Consider the following 19,175-nt stretch of genomic DNA (forward strand, 5'->3'; position numbering starts at 1 on the left):
TGCACAGTAATGTAAATCAGTCAGCAATTAGAGGTATGGCTGAAGTGAAGCATGAAGACAACTTGTGTTATTTTATCGCCCTAGTTATAAAGATGGGCCTCTGCAGTGGTGGGCTTGTGACTGAAAGGTTTCTGGTTCAAAATCTCACACTCACTTGGAAACCTTAAAGGAAGAAAAAGATTATGGGGGTCATTCCGTGAAATCGGTACATTTTGCGTCCCAGAGAAATAATCTGTCATAAAATCACTATAATACCAAATACACACATAATTTAAAAACTTAACATTAGTATGTCTTCTATCATCAACACTACCTCAACTTTAAGTAAATTAAATATTACTTTCCATAGTTAAATTTGCATTTATGTTGATAAGGCGGGGATTTTCGCCTGTCCCTCACTATGAAAGTTATTTTTCAGGTCTTTTTAGTTGTTACTTGTTGTTGGAAAAATTATACAATTTTCACATTTGTATATTGTTCTAATAGTAATCTCATTGTTAAGCAAGGTTTTCAGCATGAATACATGTCATCTTTATAAAATTTTAATCATTTTATCAGTGTCCCCTGATTTCATGTCAACCCTGTTACTGACACAAAAAAACCTCTGTAAAATAAAGGCACATTCCAACAGTGACATCATTCACAGGAAGTTACATCATTTACAGGAAGAGGATTTTCAACAGTTAAAACACAACTAAGTTTCTCTCTTCTATAATGTATAATTTTGTTGTTTTATGAGATTGTTGGGGTGGGGGACATCATACAGCGTCATTACTGTTACCAATTTGTAACATATTAATTAAAATAATAATTTGTATATCTTGATATTTACCATATCTACAAGTAAAATTCTTTCAAACTGTATGACATGTGCTCTTGTGACCTTGGACATTAGCTAGCTAGGGGCAAATTAGCTTGAAATCGTCAATCCTGTTACTGTCAAACCTGTTACTTTTCCAGAGTAACAGGAGTGACACTGATTAGGTTTCACTCTAGTCACACAGTTTAAAACGTTTATTTAGATAAATTGCTAACATTTTTAAAAGTTATCTTGTTTGTATCATTGAGCTGATGCCCATATTATGAAATGTGGGTGACATATGAGCATTTATTGCAGTCTTAGTAACATTTGTTAGTATATGCATCTAACATTTTATTGAGGTTGCTTTCTTATTATAAAGATAATGTAATATTGTTGTTTTGATTAAATTGTTTATATGTATACTTCAATACACTTTTACAGATGCTATTAGTATGCGTGACCAAACTCTGAGCCAATCTAGTGCAGTTGATTGGACTAGTACAGACATCATTGGAAAGTGGTGTATGGTCAGGTATGATGGTGACATTTACCCAGGTATTGTCATTGCAACAGATGACACTAACATCCAGGTCAAATGTATGCACAGTGGAGGTCCAAATGAATTCTATAGGCCTATTCATGATGATGTAATCTGGTACCTCTATGACGATGTGCTTCGCTTCATCCCAGCCCCACTACCAATCACTGGTCGCCATGTGGCGATCCAAAGCGATATATGGTTGGATCTTACAAAGTACAATGAGAGATTTCTCCATTGAATGTGCATATCACATTCATAGATTTATTTGTGAAGTAGTTCTCCTGTTCTGTTTTCAACACTTTATCTATGTTTCTTGTTAACATTAATTATAGTATGGTTACATTCTAAGTTTTAAATCTCATTTCCTATGGTGCTACCTCCCTCAGTGACAGGAAAGTATTACTTTAATGTGGTTTTGCATTCACCATGTTATTATTTACCTATTTAACTTTGATGGAGTTTTTACCTAACTCAATGTGAATTTTGTTACCTACTTCAAAGAGACTTGTGATGTGTGATAGGTCTTTATGGCCTGGTTTTAATGCCAGTTGATTTCTCTGACCAGTGTAGTGAGGATCAGTTTAAATTAAAGTAACATTCTTCTAAATCTCTTGTTAATCATGTATTTGTGTAAATACTACACTACAGAACCTCACCCCTATCTTGTAATGTTAAAGAAAAGGAAACCAAACACCAGCTAAAAGAACTTTGTCTGGAATTCATGATCCCGACTACAAACCCCTCAAAACATTACATTTCTTAGAATTCAATATGCTTCACTAATATAACTATGCAAATTCCATGCTACTGCAATTTAAAAGATAGTTATTTATAAGGTATAATAATAACAACAATAATAATAAATGCAGTAATGTTTTTAAAAGATACAAATATGTACAGTGTGCTGAACAATGTGTCCCATCATTCCTGTTACTCTTGTCAGTCCTGTTACTTCATATGTCAGTACTGTTACTGTCATTAATTTGATAAAAATGTAAAAATGATAATTAGAAGGGCCACCCAGGTATTACCAATCCAAATAAGACTGTACAATGTTTTGGAAACTACCTTTTATTCAATACTTCTCTCATAAAAATACATATATATCTTAATTAATATGTGGTCTCTTTTTAAATTTTTTATTTTCTTGGTCATCTGAATGATGAAATTGAAATTTAAAAAATATATTCATAATCTGAAATAATCCCAGTGTAATGAGGGACTGAAATACTGTCCATACATGTGTAAACTGTTAAACAATTCTAATTCCAAATATATTATATAGTAACCATTTTGTCCGTAACAGGGTTGACAGATAAATTGTATCATGGAGTGGATAACATGTCATAAAATACATAAAATAAATAGCCTGAGATGGCACCATATAATTTATTGTCACTTTAAGATGTCTTCTTTCCATAGATACTTTTAAAATTGTGATAAAAATGATTTTATATTTTAAATTCTGAAAGTTGAAAAGGTACCGATTTCGTGGAATGACCCATGGACATTTTTGATTTGTCTTTGTTGAAGCTATTAGATGATTGCATCTGTATTAGTGTGAATGCAGCCAACACGTAGTTTGCTCAGAGAACCCTGTCTTTATAAGTAAAAAGAAAACTGAATGAATAACTATGGTGTTTCCTGGACACATTGTTATAATAAAAGCTGCCAGATTATAACTAGTTCCATCATGACTGTGGTGTGTTTCACCCTCTCTGCTCCTCTGTCTGTCTCCCCTTTAGAAACTGGGCATGTTGGCTCTTATCAATGAGGAGAGTCGATTCCCCAAAGGCACTGACTACACCCTTCTGGAGAAACTGCACAGCCGACACGCAGTGAGTCCACACGCACATATGAAAACTTACATGCATTTTTCACATGTGCTGCAGTGCAAACACACCCTCTCCTTCCCACACAGGAACTCACATGCAGATGCAAAGGTGTAAGAATAATCCAAACCCCCAGCTCAATCAACCTGTAAGAGTTAAACCTGTTGCCTTTGGTGCAGCGCTTAACGTCAGCGCCACACTTGTACATGCCCCCGAGCGCTCTCACGTGCAAACACAACAATGCTGAAATGTGATCAGCCATTCTTTGAGCCTGATCAGCATTGTGTACAGGAGAAAAGAGTGTCCTCAGAAAGCCTAACGTCTTTTATAGATGACGGAAACAGGAGAGTTGCAAAAGTGAGGTGTCGGGCTTCACTGCTGAAGCTTTAAGGTCATGTACGAGGAAATTGATAGGGCTAGGGTATCGATAATTAATAAAAAGATCAACCAACAACAATTTTTAAATCATTTAATCATTCACGTGTAAGAGATTTCTCAAGCAAGAATGCTCAATTCTCTGTTTCCAGCTTCTCAAATGTGAGGATGTTTTGCTTTTCTTTGGGTTATGTCACTGTAAATTGATTGATAGATTTTGGGCTCACTGGTCAGACAAAACCAGAGATTCGAAGATGTCACCAGTGAATTAAGAAGAAGCCAACAGATTGATGAATAATGAAAGTTGAAAGTTGATTCTAGCTTTTGGAAGCAGCAGTTGGCAAAATAATGTCGCTGCAGGTTCTGGAGTTGTACACAGTCTTAGAAAGATCATGTAATACTATCAAAAGCTCTTGTGAGATTGTTTCACCAACTGATAATGAAAATAATCATTAGATGCAGTCTAACATCTGTTACTGACCTTTCGGCTGCTCATTTGGCTCCCTCTTGGAGGACTCAACGTACTTATTTATGTGCTCTGCTCAGTTGGATTGTTATTAATAAAGTAGACATGAACAGCATTTGTAAAAGTCTGGGGGCTCTTTGTCCTTTCTTCTCAGACAAACCCATACTATGTGAAGCCTAGAGTGACTGACCACCAGTTTGGCATCAAGCACTACGCTGGAGAGGTAATTATCAACACACACACACACACACACACACACACACACACACACACACACACACACACACACACACACACACACACACATACAGTACGGAGCAAAACAATCAGGAGAGCCAGTCATTATCTCTCTGAATGCATAAGTTGAGGAAATGAGATAGTTATTGGATGGGCAGCAGGATCATCTTTGCCAAAATCCGCTACAGGATGTTGACACCACACTGCCGTGCCCCCCTCCCTGTTCTGTTCTTTTCCCTGAGTCAGGAGAAACTGCCTCAACCTCTCCTTCTCTTTTTTTCTCTTACATGATGATAAAGATTACTCTTGACAGAAGTGTAGAGAAAGGCAAAAGAGAACAGGGAAGCGGTGTGCTGGGTGCAAATACAGAGACTGGAAAGAACAGGAGGGATTGGGTATGAGGGGGGTAGGAAGATTTGGCTTGATAAAGAATGGCCTTATAAAGTCTGCCTCAGACAAGGTCTCCTCAGTGTGAGCATGGCAGCTCAGTCACAAGCCTGGCATGGATGCCTATGGTAATGATGGTCCAGAGAGGACAGGCAGGCCAGCCAGTTGTTCCCTCTCTCTCTGTCTGTCTGTCTGTCTGTCTGTCTGTCTGTCTGTCTGTCTGTCTGTCTCTCTCTGTCTGTCTGTCTGTCTGTCTGTCTGTCTCTCTCTCTCTCTCTCTCTCTCTCTCTCTCTCTCTCTCTCTCTCTCTCTCTCTCTCTCTCTCTCTCTCTCTCTCTCTCTCTCTCCCTCTCTCTCCCTCTCTCCCTCTCTCTCTCTCTCCAGTGTGCCTCTCAGGAGAGTTTAGTTGCCTCTCTGACCCACTGCCCATGACTTCAGTTGGGGAAATTTCAATATCCTCTGATAAATTTGATTATTTGTGTGGTGCCAGAGAAATGCGGTTAATTTAAAGCCAGGAAAAAACAGGCTACATTTTTAAGTGTGTAGGACTATGATTATGATGTCTACATGCATTATGCCTCCTGTACTCCACCAACTCTGGTTCCTGTACTTATCATTGTACCCTTTATGAATTGGTAGACTGGCTACGTAGACAACTTCATTTGTATATTTATGTGTACATACAAGGCCACGCTGAGTAAACTACCCTCATGAATATTTAACCTTCTGATGCTGACCACCAGCAGTCTTCAGTTTCACTCCTCTAGGTGGCTTTAATACCAGGTTCCAAGGATTTGCACTGAGATGGTAAAAAAGCCTTCTCATACTGTGTTCAATGTACTTGGAATTATCTGCCTCTTAATAATCTAGTCCCTCAAAATTTAAAGCTGTGATAAAAGTCTATGTAACTGAGAGATGCAACTGCCATATTTGATCTGGATTTAGTCTCTTCCTTGTGTGTTTGATGTTTGTCATCCTTATTTGTTGTGTTTTATGTCTATTTAAACTGTAACTGCTTGCTGCCTTGGCCAGGTCACCCTTGGAAAAGAGATTTCAATGTCATTCAAACATTTTTTTTAAAAACATATCAACTCTCTCACTTTCAGATAAACATCCCTCCAAAAACCTCCATTTATGTGTTTCAGAAACAAATAAACAAATACAGTGTTTGTGTAATGATGCCGACAGACTGCATTTTATATCTGTGGATTCAGTGTGTACTGTATATATCATCAATGCATTCACCACTTTGTATCACAAGATTTTGTGCTCGTATTGTGTTTAATCCTCCGTCACAGACCCATTTCTCTGTGGTGTCATGAGGCTACCCTAGTTAACCTTCTTACTTAGCTAAACCTGAAACTGACAGACACAGAGAGTTTTTTGTAAGAGTTGACTCCAATGAGAGAGGAATGGAGCGTAATTAGTGTGTCTGTGAATTATAAATACATGTGTCGTCAAGTATGGATCTCATGGCTCCCCATGAGCCTCAAGGCTTGGGAATGGGGGATGGGGGTTGTTATTGGATTATAGTGTACACACACAGCTGTGAAAACAAACTCACATGCACACAAATGTGCTCGTGTTTGCATACACATGATTAAAGTATGCATTTTATATTCTTTTATACATCGTAGTGCACAAAATATTTTTATGCCTTTTTATATTTTTATCACACTGGTGCACAAACACAAACTGAGAGTGCATTACTGCGGTGAGGAATGCTGTGTCGTTAAGACGAAGGCTGAGCAGGACATGACAGGTGACTGCATTAACACACAGTCGCTCTATTATACTTGTCTTTGTTCACACAGAGCCTCAAACATGCATTTACAGTCCCTGCTCACGTCACACATTGTGCACATATATGTGAATCTGAAAACGTAAATACCCCAGAGCTTTATTTCCAAGTGAGTCGTCCATCATTTGAAGACATCAGTGTCCAATCTGAGTAATGGATCGATAATAACACCTTTGCATACAAAATGATTATATATTAAAGTTTGAATTATCTGCACCCCTGACAGCAGATTTTGAAATATTGTGCTAACACTGCCACCCACATAGCTGCAGAATTTCTATCGACTCATAGTTCATATCTCTGTTGTTGTAAATTATGAATGATACCCTGACAACCAAAACATCACTTAATAGCTGCTTCATTGCATTATTTTTTATGTTTTCATAATATCACAATGACATTTAAGACTGGACATGTGTTGCTTAACAAACTGTCTGATAAAACTGGATTATATTTGGATAACGCTGCAAATTACTTTATTAGTTGATTAATTAATTCGTTTTAAACTTAAATTTATTGCCAACTATTTTTTATGATTGATTAATCATCTTCAGTGTTTTTTTCTTTTAAGAAAAAAAAATCCAAATTCTCTGATTTCAACTTCTCAAAATGTGAATATTTTCTGGTTTCTTTAGGCCTCTGTGGTAATAAGCTAAATATTTTTGGGTTGTGAACTGTTTGTTAGAACAAAACAAGATGTTTGAGGGCATTTTCTTGCGCTTTGGGAAAACTTGTTCACGTGTTTCACCATATATGACATTTTATAGAGCAAATGCCTAATCAACAAATTATTTGATAAAGAAAAAAATGGTTATTTGCAGTCCTACATTACTACTGCTCATATGTATTTGCATAGTTTTTTTGCACAAAACACAAATCATGTATAGCTCAAGTATTATACTGTATTATAATGTATTACTTAATACAGTTTGTTTCCTTGCTCTTTGGACTCTCTTGTTTCTTGTTCTTCTGTAACATGCTCTGGGGATATATAAAGTATTATCTTAAATGTAAACACACTTACTCTTACTTTTTTGTTTTCACCGGTTTTAGGTGCTTTATGATGTGCGTGGGATCCTGGAGAAGAACAGAGACACCTTCAGAGATGACATCTTGTTCATTCTCAAAGACAGCAGGTAAGCAAAGCACACTCTCTCTATATACATGAAATGATTAGTTGATTAATTATCCTCTGCATGCTGAACGCAGACCTGTATGATTCAGTCCACATGCATATGTGTCTACAATCACACGCTCTGTTCTGCACTCTGTGTCTGCAGGCTCGACTTCATCTATGACCTCTTTGAGCGTGTGGGTAGCAGAAGTGGAGATGAGACCCTAAAGATGGGCACGGCCCGACGCAAGCCCACCGTCAGCTCTCAGTTCAGGGTGGGTGCAGAGCTTCTGTGACCTAAATATCACTCCCAGTTGGGCACTCATGATTGTGCAATTCAGTGATCAGACAGACAACAAGTTTATTGTTTCTCATGTGCCGCTGCATGTAATGATCACTTAACCCCTTAACATTTGGCTCGTTATCTTGGCATAATGAGTGTCAGCACAGGGACACAGTGAAAAAGGGGCAGATAGAAATCATGGAGAGACAGAAGGGCAAAGAGAATACTGTCTGTATTTGATCTGCAAAGAATGGTGGGTGATGGGATGTATGAAATATGTGCTTGGTCGGTGGTAGTGGTGATGGGGGGATCGGTGGGGGTTACAGTGGAGGGCTTAGTTTAGCATGTCCTAACTGCAGGGTGGAGAGAAGGAGCAGGAGAGGATTTGGCAGGCTGCCCTGGTCTACAGTTCCTAAAGCCAGGAGATTAGGGTTGATGGCTGGGCAGAGAGGGGCCAACCAGGGGCCAATCACGCTCAGCTCTGCCAGGCCAGGCCTCGCTGGAGACAGACTGTCTGAGGCAGTGAGGAGAACGAAGCTGACATAGCCTGCTAGGTTCAAGGGTCCTCGGAGTGTGTGTGTGTGTTTGTGCACATGTGTGGGTGTTAAGGTAAATGTGGGCTGAGTGATACCCTATAAGAATATGGAAGTACTAAAAATACATTTACTCAGCACTTTTACTTTTGTTACCTTAAGTACAGTCTTTTAATTATTGTGCACAAGACGAGAAAAGCAAATGAAATATTGGCTGATTATAAGTCTTTTCCTTAAACATTAGCATGAATAAATATCATAAATAAACTGAAATATAGGAAAATGTTTGGACTAATGATTCAGATTATCTGCTGCCCTAATCTTTATCCTCTTGTTGCTAATGTGTTTCAGGACTCGCTCCATTCGCTGATGGCCACACTAAGTGCCTCCAACCCCTTTTTCGTGCGCTGCATTAAACCAAACATGGACAAGGTAGGTCATGCACATTTCATTGCACAAAAAAATGTCAGAAACCCTGCCAGGTCTTGTCAAGGTCAGCCCCTGCAAAGTTAAACCTCCTCAGTGCTATTCATAGGTCCCATTGCTCAGAGCTAATATTTAGTCTTGTTGTTTCTGTGAAACTTTGACTCTCACCATGAGCAAAGTCATTTTACAGTGTAACAGCACTAATAACCCCAAAGTCATGAAAATATTTCACTTGAAAAGTAACCGTTTCATTTGTTTATGCACATTTTCACTACTAATAAACTGATGCGTCTTTCCTGCTTTGGTGCAAAGACTTTCTTTGTACTTCTTTAAATAAAAGGCTATGTACAAGCACATTCCTACCACTTAGCCTCTTTACCAGGGTCAGAGGTCGATGCTGGCCACTCCAGCTGCAGCGGCTTGGCTGATGCTCTGCTGATCTGGCTGCATCAGTGAAATGCCAAGATAAGACCACAGCGGCTGCAGCAGAGCCAGCGGGAGGTTTATTTATTCATCCTCTATTCCACCCCTCTTTACCATACCACTACAAACACTTTCATATCCAGCACTGTTATCCAATTTTCTTATATTGGTTATTATATTTCTTTATTCTCTGTGAGACAGTGAATTTGCTGCACTGCAATCCAGTGGGATCCTCTCTGTTACTTATTAATGTGGTGATTGTCTTCTTCTCTCGACTTACCTCCCACTCCCAATGTGTCATTCCACACCTTCTTGCTCACTTATTTTCATGGAAACTTCACTGTCCTCCTCTCACCCTCATTCTCTCTATCCGCCTCTTTCTCTCATCCATCCCTTGCTCTCATTGGCTCTGCCTCACATTTGCTCACCTGGCCTTGGTTGGTCAAGATGGAACAAGCTGTGCCTCTGTTAATCCCACAGAATGACAGGATTGCATACACGATCCCCTGATATGATTGCATGCATGCAAACACACACGCACATGTGTGATTTACATGCACCCGCTCCCACTGGAAAAAATGTCACTCAGAGAAGGTCTATCTTGTTTTTATTCAAAGAAGTCAACATGCCATACCTCTTTCAGCTGCCTAAATCCTCTGCTAAAGACCAAAGTTCAGAGCTCAGAGGAGCTCAGGATGCAAGCGTGCAAGTGCCTTTGTATCCAAGTGTGTCTGTTTCCATGCATAGTAGCATTACCCTGTAATTAGATTGACACATTTGGGGAATGCTCTGGTCCTGTTGGGGGCTTATCCAGAGCTGCATGCCCTCTGGGTGACAATGGCCTTCGTGTGGTCGCTCTGAGTGATCAGGCAGCCTGTATAGAGGTGTAAGTCGGCAGACATCACTGATCCTGCTCTCTGATATGCAGGCCTGAGGAACACAGTGAGTTGTGAACAATGCAGCTGATTATTCCAGAAAGAAAGGCCTCCCCGGTTGGCAAAGTCTAACTGTACACTGTTTGTGTTTCTCTGCGATGGTGTGTGTGTGTGTGTTTTCTTTGCACTAACCTGCTTGTTAATGTAAAATAATAGCGCTCAAAGTGGTAATTTACTTTTTAGTTCAAATTTAATCTGACTCAACAGTAAGATCATTTGAATAGGTGTGTAGACGCATTGGTGCAGGATTACATTTGCCTGCAGAGTTCCACTAACAGATACTGGTTTCAAGGAGATTATATTTAGGGAACACATACTTAGTCACTAAAAAAACCAATTGTTCTGCATGAGGTCTGTATCCTTCACTGCACAGGTGTTTAGCAGTTGCTGAAAAATGCCACAGTCAAGTAAACATGGAGCTGTTAGTGTTGCTATCCTTTTAATAGGAATACCAAGGCATTTTGGTGTCTGCAGTTATCATGTCATTTGTCATCTACAGAAAGCCAACCAGTTTGATCCCGATGTGGTCCTGAATCAACTGAGATACTCTGGAATGCTAGAAACGGTTAAGATCCGTAAAGCTGGATTCCCTGTTCGGAGAACTTTTAAGGACTTCTACAGCAGGTCAGCAAAATACATACACCAAATAAAAAAATCTATCTCTACAGGGTTGATACTGCATTTTGTCTAATTGTGCTAAAATGTTTGTGCTCTCTGTTAATGTTATATGTGTTGTTTCTGTTTCCACAGGTACAAGATGATCCTGAAGAACAAAGTCCATTCAGACGATGAGAAGCAGAGTTGCTCAGAGCTTCTCACACTTCATGACAAAGCTAAAAAAGAGTGGCATCTGGGGAAGACAAAGGTGAAGCACACACTCACGCAGGCATGCCCAAACTTGTTTTTGTCACATGCGAGGACATTTCATTGACTTACATTCACGTCCTGGAGACTTGATCATAACAGATGCTTACCCCCTTGCTTTGAATCTTAAACCTTCACCTTCACTTTAAAATTTAATGGATTACCTTTTTTCCTTTAGATGGTAGATGACTCCCCATAATGTGACAGTGGGGACTGATATTTGTCTCCACAATGTGGCTAATACACACACACACACACACACACACACACACACGCTCAGACAGGATAGAGTTTCATGCTTGAAGCAGACAGGAACACAGCTGGGCAGGCTGAAGGGTCAGGTGAAATGTCAGTCTATGTTCTCCTGTAAGACTGACTCTGTAGTACATTTGTAAAGACTCTTAAGTGATGAATCCACATACGTGCTCTTCAAAACATGTTAAACAAGTCTGAAATCACAGTTTTTAATCCATAAAGATGTTCTGGTCTGCAGAAAATCATGACAGCAGATGATTAAAAATGGCAGGCTGTTAATGTGTGCCACAGTTTGGACAGCCCTCTCCGTGACTCACATCCAAAGGATTTTTCTGGCCGGTTGTGGTCAATCTACTGTTCTCTTGTTGACAACCACAGAGTTGCACAGAAATTCTGAAAAACCATGACACCAACAACTGTTACTGTAACTGTAACCCAGTGTTTGGGTTTACAGTAATCCTGAGGCAGCCTTAATGTAAGTGAAAGAGTGTTAACCTCTTGACACTCACCAAGCTGTTGATTGAATTCAAACTGAACTGCCAGAGAGTGATTTGGAGGCGGTGATGAAGCTGAGCAGAGGTTAGAGGAAAGTCACTTCTCAAGCATTCATTTTGGAAAAGTTATCATAGTGATATGATCTGCATCTGTTGCAATACAGCTCTCAGTGATACTTATCTCTCACTTATCTTTCCCCTGTCTGTCCGTCTTTTTCTCTCTCTCGGTCATTATCATCAAACAATCATCAACTCCCCCGTTGAAAGCCCTCTGTTTTTCACTGGTTTCTCAATGAATGATTAACCTTTAATGACTTGTTTGATCTGGACAGTAAAACCTCTTTGCTCCATGTCGAAATCAGCGTAAACAGCCTCCACAAAGCCAAAAGATAAGATATAAATAAGAGGCTAAATATGAGGCTTCTTGAAAACAGCTAAATCCACATTTGGTCTACTGTTGCTTCCTGCTCTAATTTGTGGTTTCTCCATGGCTGTTAAATCACTGAGACATTTCAGATTTGCTGGTTCCCTTTTGGACACTTTTGTTTTAATTCCCCATTTGGCTGGCAGACCATGAAGAGTGTCAGCTGCACACATGGCACGCTGAAATATACGTCAAGACCAAAAATGTTTGATGTGAACCACATGTTGGTTCTTAATGAATATATAACTAGGGCATAACCACATGTGCACATGCCTACATACATGAAAGTTCTCTCTCACACACACACACATACGCTTACTGACTTTTTGACTCCAGAGAAGAATCATTTTTCCTCTGTGTGGGTGAAACTTCATTACGCATCCGTGGTCAGCACTTTGACCTTTGGCTGACTCGCTACTGGTGACTGCTCCACTTCACACAGCATATGCATCAAGAGAGGGAGTGAAGCTTTAGTTTTTCAAAGTGAGACACATAAATGCAAGGAGAGACATGTAAAGAGTGTGTTCACGTGGTTATGTGTATTCCCTGAACCCCCAGTATATTTTTGGGGGGTTCAGGGAAATGCAGTGTGAGCTGTGGGAAGGGAACAGAGAGATGGTGGGGGCTAAATTTCCTTTGGAGAAACAATCTGTGTGTAATTATATACATGCTGATTGTGTGCGGAGGAAGTGTGTGCCCAGAATTAGGAGCTGGTGCGGGTGTTTGTGAGCCATTTGTTTTACAGATGAGGGAAGGATGTGGACTAGAGGAAGCTTCCTCCTCTCACAGACTTACAGAGAGCGGGCAGGGCTGCAGCTGTGGGATCCTTTGATTAGTGGAACATCTGGGACACACACACACACACACACACACACACACACACGTACACACACGTACACACACATAGAGCCACTCAAAGGCCTCCACCCTTTACAGAAAAGTAGTTGATCCTCCAGGCTAGCAATAGATATCGCATTATCACATAAACCCAAATACAGTACACAGCTGGTTGGCTCTTCCAGCCTGCTACGACATTGAGATTACATCTGATTATGTTGTATAATGTCATGTTACTACTTTATATTGCTGTGAAATGACCTACACACTACATTCTCTGAAAAAAAAGTCTCCAGTAGCAAGGGAAGGGTTAAGCAAACTATTTCTCCTTCCTTCATAAGAGCAAGTAGGGGTGTGGCTTGCTTTTCTGGACACCCGCCACCATCCCTCCCCCTCATCCCTCCATCCCTCCTCTCCCTACCTCCCCCTTCCCCTCCCCTCCCTCTATGTGCCTCTGCCTGTGCACGTCAGTCAGGCTACCAACGCAGCGGTAGCAGCAGCAGCAGTAGGGAAATGCTCAGGAAGGACGCCTGAACACAATGAGGCTCTGCAGCAGCAGCGGCAATAGCAGCAACACTGCAGTCCTGGTGCCAGTCGTCCCCTCTGCTCTGCTTTGCAGTCAGGGAGAGCAGCTAGCCTTCTAGCCTCAGCTGCACCACAGCTTCCTCTGCAGTGGGCACAGGGAGCTGCCAACAAACAACAGGGGCCCTTCACATCTCTGTGGGCCCTCTTTTGCAACCTTACCAAGAAAAGGAACTAACTCATTCCGTTTCTTTCAAACCCATCCCCCCCCAACCCCAACCCCAACTCCCCTCTCTGTGTGTCTCTGTCTCTGTCACTCCCTGTCGGCCGTGGCGTTGCCTGTCCCGCAGGTGTTCTTGAAGGAGGCCCTGGAGCAAAGACTGGAGAAGGAGAGGGAAGAGGTGCGGCGCAGGGCTGGCATGGTGATCCGCGCCCACATCCTCAGCTATGTGGCAAGGTGAGTGGAGGAGGGGTTGAGGGTTGGCAGCGACAGTTGTCAGTGTTTGTTTTGTAATAGAGTTGTGTGCAGCCTGTGTGTATGTAGGAGGAGGAGGAGGGGGGGGGGGGGGGGGGGGGGAAATTACAGTATGTGCATGCCTTTGTGTTTACCTTTGTGCACGTGTGTTATGTGGTTTAAGATATGTTATTTAATAGGACTAGTATGTCTTGATTTTGTCGTGTCCCTTCATTGGCCAGTTCAGACTAATTTACTGTCTAAAAGTACAGTTACAGCAATACAGTTGGTGCTTTTTTCTTAACTCAAGAAATCTCAGACCTCTTAGCCTGAGCAGAAAGTTTTGCACCTTTCCACTCCACCTGACAGACGGCACATCCATCACTTCGGCAGTTTAAAAATCTGTACCGACAGGCACCCCCAGACATGTAATCAAGCTGAGCTCCATCTGCGTGACACCTTATATAAAGTCACATAGAGTCCTCTGAAATGCTCTGTTGGGAGAGTATAAAGAGACTGATGACAGCGTTCATGTTGTGGGTTCTGTTCCCTTCGGAGCCACTCTTACTAAAGGCAGAGGCTTGGGAAGTTCCCCAAAGACACAAGTAAACCCTTTGTGTTATTATATGTAACAGTATCTCTGCTCAGAGTGTGTCCTGAGACTAGTCATGGAGCGATTACTAGGCCACGCTCAGGGTCAGAGAGTCAGAGCATTGTGTGTGGTCCTTTAGCAGGTCACGTGTGTTTTTGTGTGCGTGCATGTTTATACTGTATGTGTGTGTGTGTGTGTGTGTAGTCAATGCATGTGCGGTGTGTCGGTGATGGGGCTTGGTCACAGGGCTAAACACAACAGCCCACACTGCCACAGTGGAACAGCACAAGTTCATCAAACTCTAAACACCGCACAGTTCACAATGTACAGGCTTTTTTACCAGTGTGTTTATTTAAACAGAGGGTGCCAGCGGGCATTCAGTGCAGTGGTGAGCAATGTCACAAATATGTTCGTGGTGACACAGAATGTTCTCAGATAAGGTTAAATATGGGACTCGTCTTGAGTTGTCTTTGATTTTCTCACCAGGAAGCAATATAAGAGGGTTCTGTCCAGCGTTGTCACCATCCAGAAGAACTATCGCGCTCACTTTTGGAGACGAGTCTTCCTGCGCTTGCGCTTGGCCTCGATCGTCCTTCAGAAACATCACAGAAGCCAGCTGGCCCGATCCCTCTATCGTCAGCTCAAGGAGGAGAAACAGAAGCGAGAGGAGGAGAGGAGGCGAGTAGAGGAGGAAGAGAGGAGGAGGAGGATGGAGGAGGAGAGGAGACAACAGGAGGAGGAGGCGGAGAAGAGAAAGAGGGAGGAAGAGGAAGAGAAACAGAGGCTGATGGACGAGGAGCTAAAGAGGAGGGCGGAGGAGGAAGAGTCGAGGAGGAAGGAGGAGCTCAGACTAATGAAGGAGAAAGAGGAAGAGCAGCAAATGGCAGCTAAAGGAAGCGGAAAAAGGTATAAAATGTCTCACTTTTTATGTGTTACAGGTGCAATCATTTATATCAGAAGACTTCATCATCATTTTATATTTAAATTAACAACAAATGTTTTTTATTGTGTCTTCAGGAACTCACTTGTGGTGAATGGTGCTTGTCAGAAGGTAAATCTACTTAATTAAAACACTTTATTTATCTTTCATATGGCAACTTAAAGTGCTTAAAGATGCTTCCTCTGTCTCTTCCTTTTTGCTTGCTTGTCCTGTCTACAGAAGGAGCTGTCCCAGACTGAGGAGGAGAGTCGTCAGATGGACGAGATCCTGCGGCTGGAGAGGGAGATCGAGCGCCTGCAGAAGCAGCAGGAAGATGGCGTGTCCCTTCTTGGTGACGTCTCTCGTGAGGAGCTGCGGCAGATGAGGGATGCTGAGATTTACAGACTGGAGAAGGAAGCCTCCCGTGTGGCTACAGAGTTCCTGGAACTCTTGGACTTTGGTGGTTTGGAGCCATCACTCTCAAGTGAGGAGAACCTCCATGACCCAACTGAATCTACTGCTCCCCTGGCTGAGGAGGAGGTAGACGAGGGTTTCATCGCTGAAGATGAGTTTGTTCCTCTGCCTGACTTCCCTCCACCAGCTGCAATTCCTCTGGACAAGGAATTATTCCAAAGTATTCCACCTCCTCCACCTGCCTTTGCGGAAAGACTACCCAGTTCCCCCTCTGACTCTTCTGCTGCCCCAGCAAAGCTCTCCCCATATACCCCCAACGGTCTGAGTCACGTCCCTGTACTCAGAGACTCCAAAATCCCAGGCCCTCCTCTTCCTCCTCCTCCTCCTCCTCCCACTCCCCCACCTGTGGTCACCAATGGAGAAAAGCAGCCATGCCAGAGAGCCAGCAGGGGGTCGGACTTTGAGCCTGTGATCGAAGAACCGTGCCACTCAAACCTGCCAGACACAGAATCGGACTATGACCAGGAGGAGTTTGAGGAGGCTCATGGGAGCTCAGGTGCCAGCATCAATGACGGCCATATTACAGATGAAGAGGTGTTACGAAAATCCTCCTGCACCCAAAACAGCCTGGACTCCTTCAGAGGAAGCTCGGACTCGGTGAGAACTAACAGGCTAGGAGTCTTTTCTGTGAAGTGCAACAGATCTAAACCAGATGGGAAAAGCTTTAAATCACTTTCAGAGGTCCAGAACAGAAGTGGAAGTAGATTTTGTAAATTCAGCCAAAGTCACTAGAGAATTGGAGAAGTTGTTTATGTTTTTCCCTCATATTTACCATGGGACATGGGATCACTGTATTTTATATATTCATGTCAGGTCAAACTTTTTTCACACATACACTGACACACACCTAGATTTTCTCTGAGGTTATTTATTATGCTTCTACCAGATTCATTCAACACCTAAAATGCATGTGTGCATGCCTGAATCCTCTCTTATCCTATCAAAAGGCACAGCTCATGCCAGAATCACTGTGAAATACTGTTGCAATTATTTGTTTTGGCTTTGCTGATGAGCATGTGAATCTGTTCCCAGATGCTGCTAGTCAAGCAGAGAGCTTGGATCTAACACTGTTAGATCAGCAGAATGTCAAAGGGGAAGAAGGGAGTGTGTGCATGTTCGGGACACTGATTTAAGTACTGAAATTGCAAAATGAGGAGCAAAGACCACTTCATCACTCTTTTAAGAAATATATACAAATACAAATATTTTTACTTAAAATTTGAAACTTGAAGGTTTTAATGTTTCAATATTTCTGGCACATATCTGCCATCCTCTTTTAAAATGACACAAAATCACTTGCTTTTTTTGTTTGTTTTGTTCTATGGAGGACTTCTGTCATCATAAACAGTGTTGTCTTTGTTTCAGTTCATTGACAGTGATGAAGACAACGATGGCTACGTGGATACAGATGAGGAAGTTTCCAATGGGAGAGTGAATCTACTGAATGGCAGTGGGCCTCCCTACTTCCATGGCTACCTCTACATGAAGAGTTAGTAGCTTTAGTAAATCACTGCCCAGCAGGCATACATATGATTTATGCATAGTTTGTGTGGTCATTTCCTCACCTTTAAGAGATCTCCAATAGGCCTTGTTTCTTTCTTGCTAACTATTTTTTGCTGTTCTAATGTTCCTATTGTGTATTCATTGTTTACTTTTGTTAATTGTAGACTGGATGTTTAGTCTCAAGAGGGTGTGTGTGTGTGTGTGTGTGTGTGTGTGTGTGTGTGTGTGTGTGTGTGTGTGTGTGTGTGTGTGTGTGTGTGTGTGTGTGTGCGTGTGCGTGTGCGTGCGTGCGTGCGTCCGTCCGTCCGTCTGTCTGTCTGCGTGCGTTGTGTGTATGTTTGTGTCTGTGTATATGACTGAAATAAACTGACATTTCATGGAAACGGCAAAAATGTAACTCCTTTCTTTCTCCTTCCCCACTCTTTCAGGTGGCCTGATGATCCCATGGCGTCGTCGCTGGTGTGTGCTGAAAGATGAAACCTTCATGTGGTTTCGGGCAAAGCAGGACTCTGTCAAATCCGGCTGGCTCTACAAGAAAGGAGGAGGAATGTCCACCTTGTCTCGACGCAACTGGAAGATGCGCTGGTTTGTTTTGCGAGAGTCAAAGCTCATGTACTTCGAGAATGACAGTGAAGAGAAGCTGAAAGGAACCATTGATATCCACACAGCCAAGTAAGATTTGTTATCAGTTGGAGGGTTAAACATTGTGGCTCTTTTTCTCTTTTATGTGTAGCTTCTTTATTTCTTGAATTTTTGCTATTTGCTTGAAAGAAACAGAAAAATATATATATTAAGTGAATTCGGGTTCTTTCTACAGGGATATAGTGGACAATCATGAGAAGGAAAATGCACTGAATATTGTGACTGGGGAGAGGACCTACCACATCTATGCAGAGTCCCCAGAAGATGCCAGGTAGAGTATATCCATATATTCCATAGAAATCCTCAACCAGCTACAGCTTCTTTTGGAGAATTTAACTTTGCCATCACTGCTCTGTAGATGTGATGTGTGGAAATAAAGTTCCCCCTTGTGGCTGCCAGTGGAAGTCCATGCTGTAATTGTCTCTTCCATATTTGCTGACTTCTCCTTCATTTACTTTCTGCACTCCCTCTGACCCCATCCAGTGGTTGGTTCAATGTGCTGAGTCGGGTCCACAGCGCCAGCCCGGAGCAGCTCATGGAGATGCACCATGAACAGGCCAACCCCAAGAATGCAGTGGTTAGTACTGTTTTACCTCTCTCCTGCCTGGGCCCCAACTTCAGCTCTATTTTGCAGCAATAATAATAAAGTGTGTCACTAAATCAACTAAAGTATGATGTACAAGATTTGGTTCATATAGTAATTTGAGCAGAAGAAGCACAATGCCCACACCATAGTGTCATTGCTCATTTTCATGTACATTAAAAGATTGCCGTTAATAACTGTCACATATAGAAATCAAAAGGAAACCAAAATGAAAGCAAGACTAAAAATCACTTAGTACATAGAAACAAGCTGAAAAATATGTAAAATTAACTTGCTAATTACTATAAACACCAATATACTCAGCTTTAATCCACCCTCTTTCTCCCCACAACATGTAATGCAACTTTAAAAATATCTTCTCTGACAGCACTGACTTTACTATCCAATGTAAAAAATCCCACCAAGGAAAATATTTGCACACGTGCAAACAGTTAGA

General features: G+C 41.7%; 1 protein-coding gene across 1 annotated transcript in view; it reads left to right on the forward strand.

Moving 5' to 3' along the window:
- The window catches only part of myo10l3 (myosin X, like 3), a 56,808-nt gene that overhangs the window by 31,276 nt on the left and 6,357 nt on the right, over positions 1-19,175 (forward strand). Inside the window, exons 15-29 of the mRNA XM_062432453.1 lie at positions 3,089-3,181; positions 4,171-4,239; positions 7,495-7,577; positions 7,722-7,830; positions 8,723-8,803; positions 10,655-10,779; positions 10,906-11,020; positions 13,902-14,008; positions 15,084-15,503; positions 15,615-15,648; positions 15,757-16,587; positions 17,356-17,479; positions 17,922-18,165; positions 18,311-18,406; positions 18,619-18,712. Coding sequence (XP_062288437.1) covers positions 3,089-3,181; positions 4,171-4,239; positions 7,495-7,577; positions 7,722-7,830; positions 8,723-8,803; positions 10,655-10,779; positions 10,906-11,020; positions 13,902-14,008; positions 15,084-15,503; positions 15,615-15,648; positions 15,757-16,587; positions 17,356-17,479; positions 17,922-18,165; positions 18,311-18,406; positions 18,619-18,712 — 2,625 coding nt within the window. The remainder of the gene's footprint in view (positions 1-3,088; positions 3,182-4,170; positions 4,240-7,494; positions 7,578-7,721; positions 7,831-8,722; positions 8,804-10,654; positions 10,780-10,905; positions 11,021-13,901; positions 14,009-15,083; positions 15,504-15,614; positions 15,649-15,756; positions 16,588-17,355; positions 17,480-17,921; positions 18,166-18,310; positions 18,407-18,618; positions 18,713-19,175) is intronic.

This window comes from Scomber scombrus, chromosome 13, assembly GCF_963691925.1.
Source record: "Scomber scombrus chromosome 13, fScoSco1.1, whole genome shotgun sequence".
Taxonomy (NCBI): domain Eukaryota; kingdom Metazoa; phylum Chordata; class Actinopteri; order Scombriformes; family Scombridae; genus Scomber; species Scomber scombrus.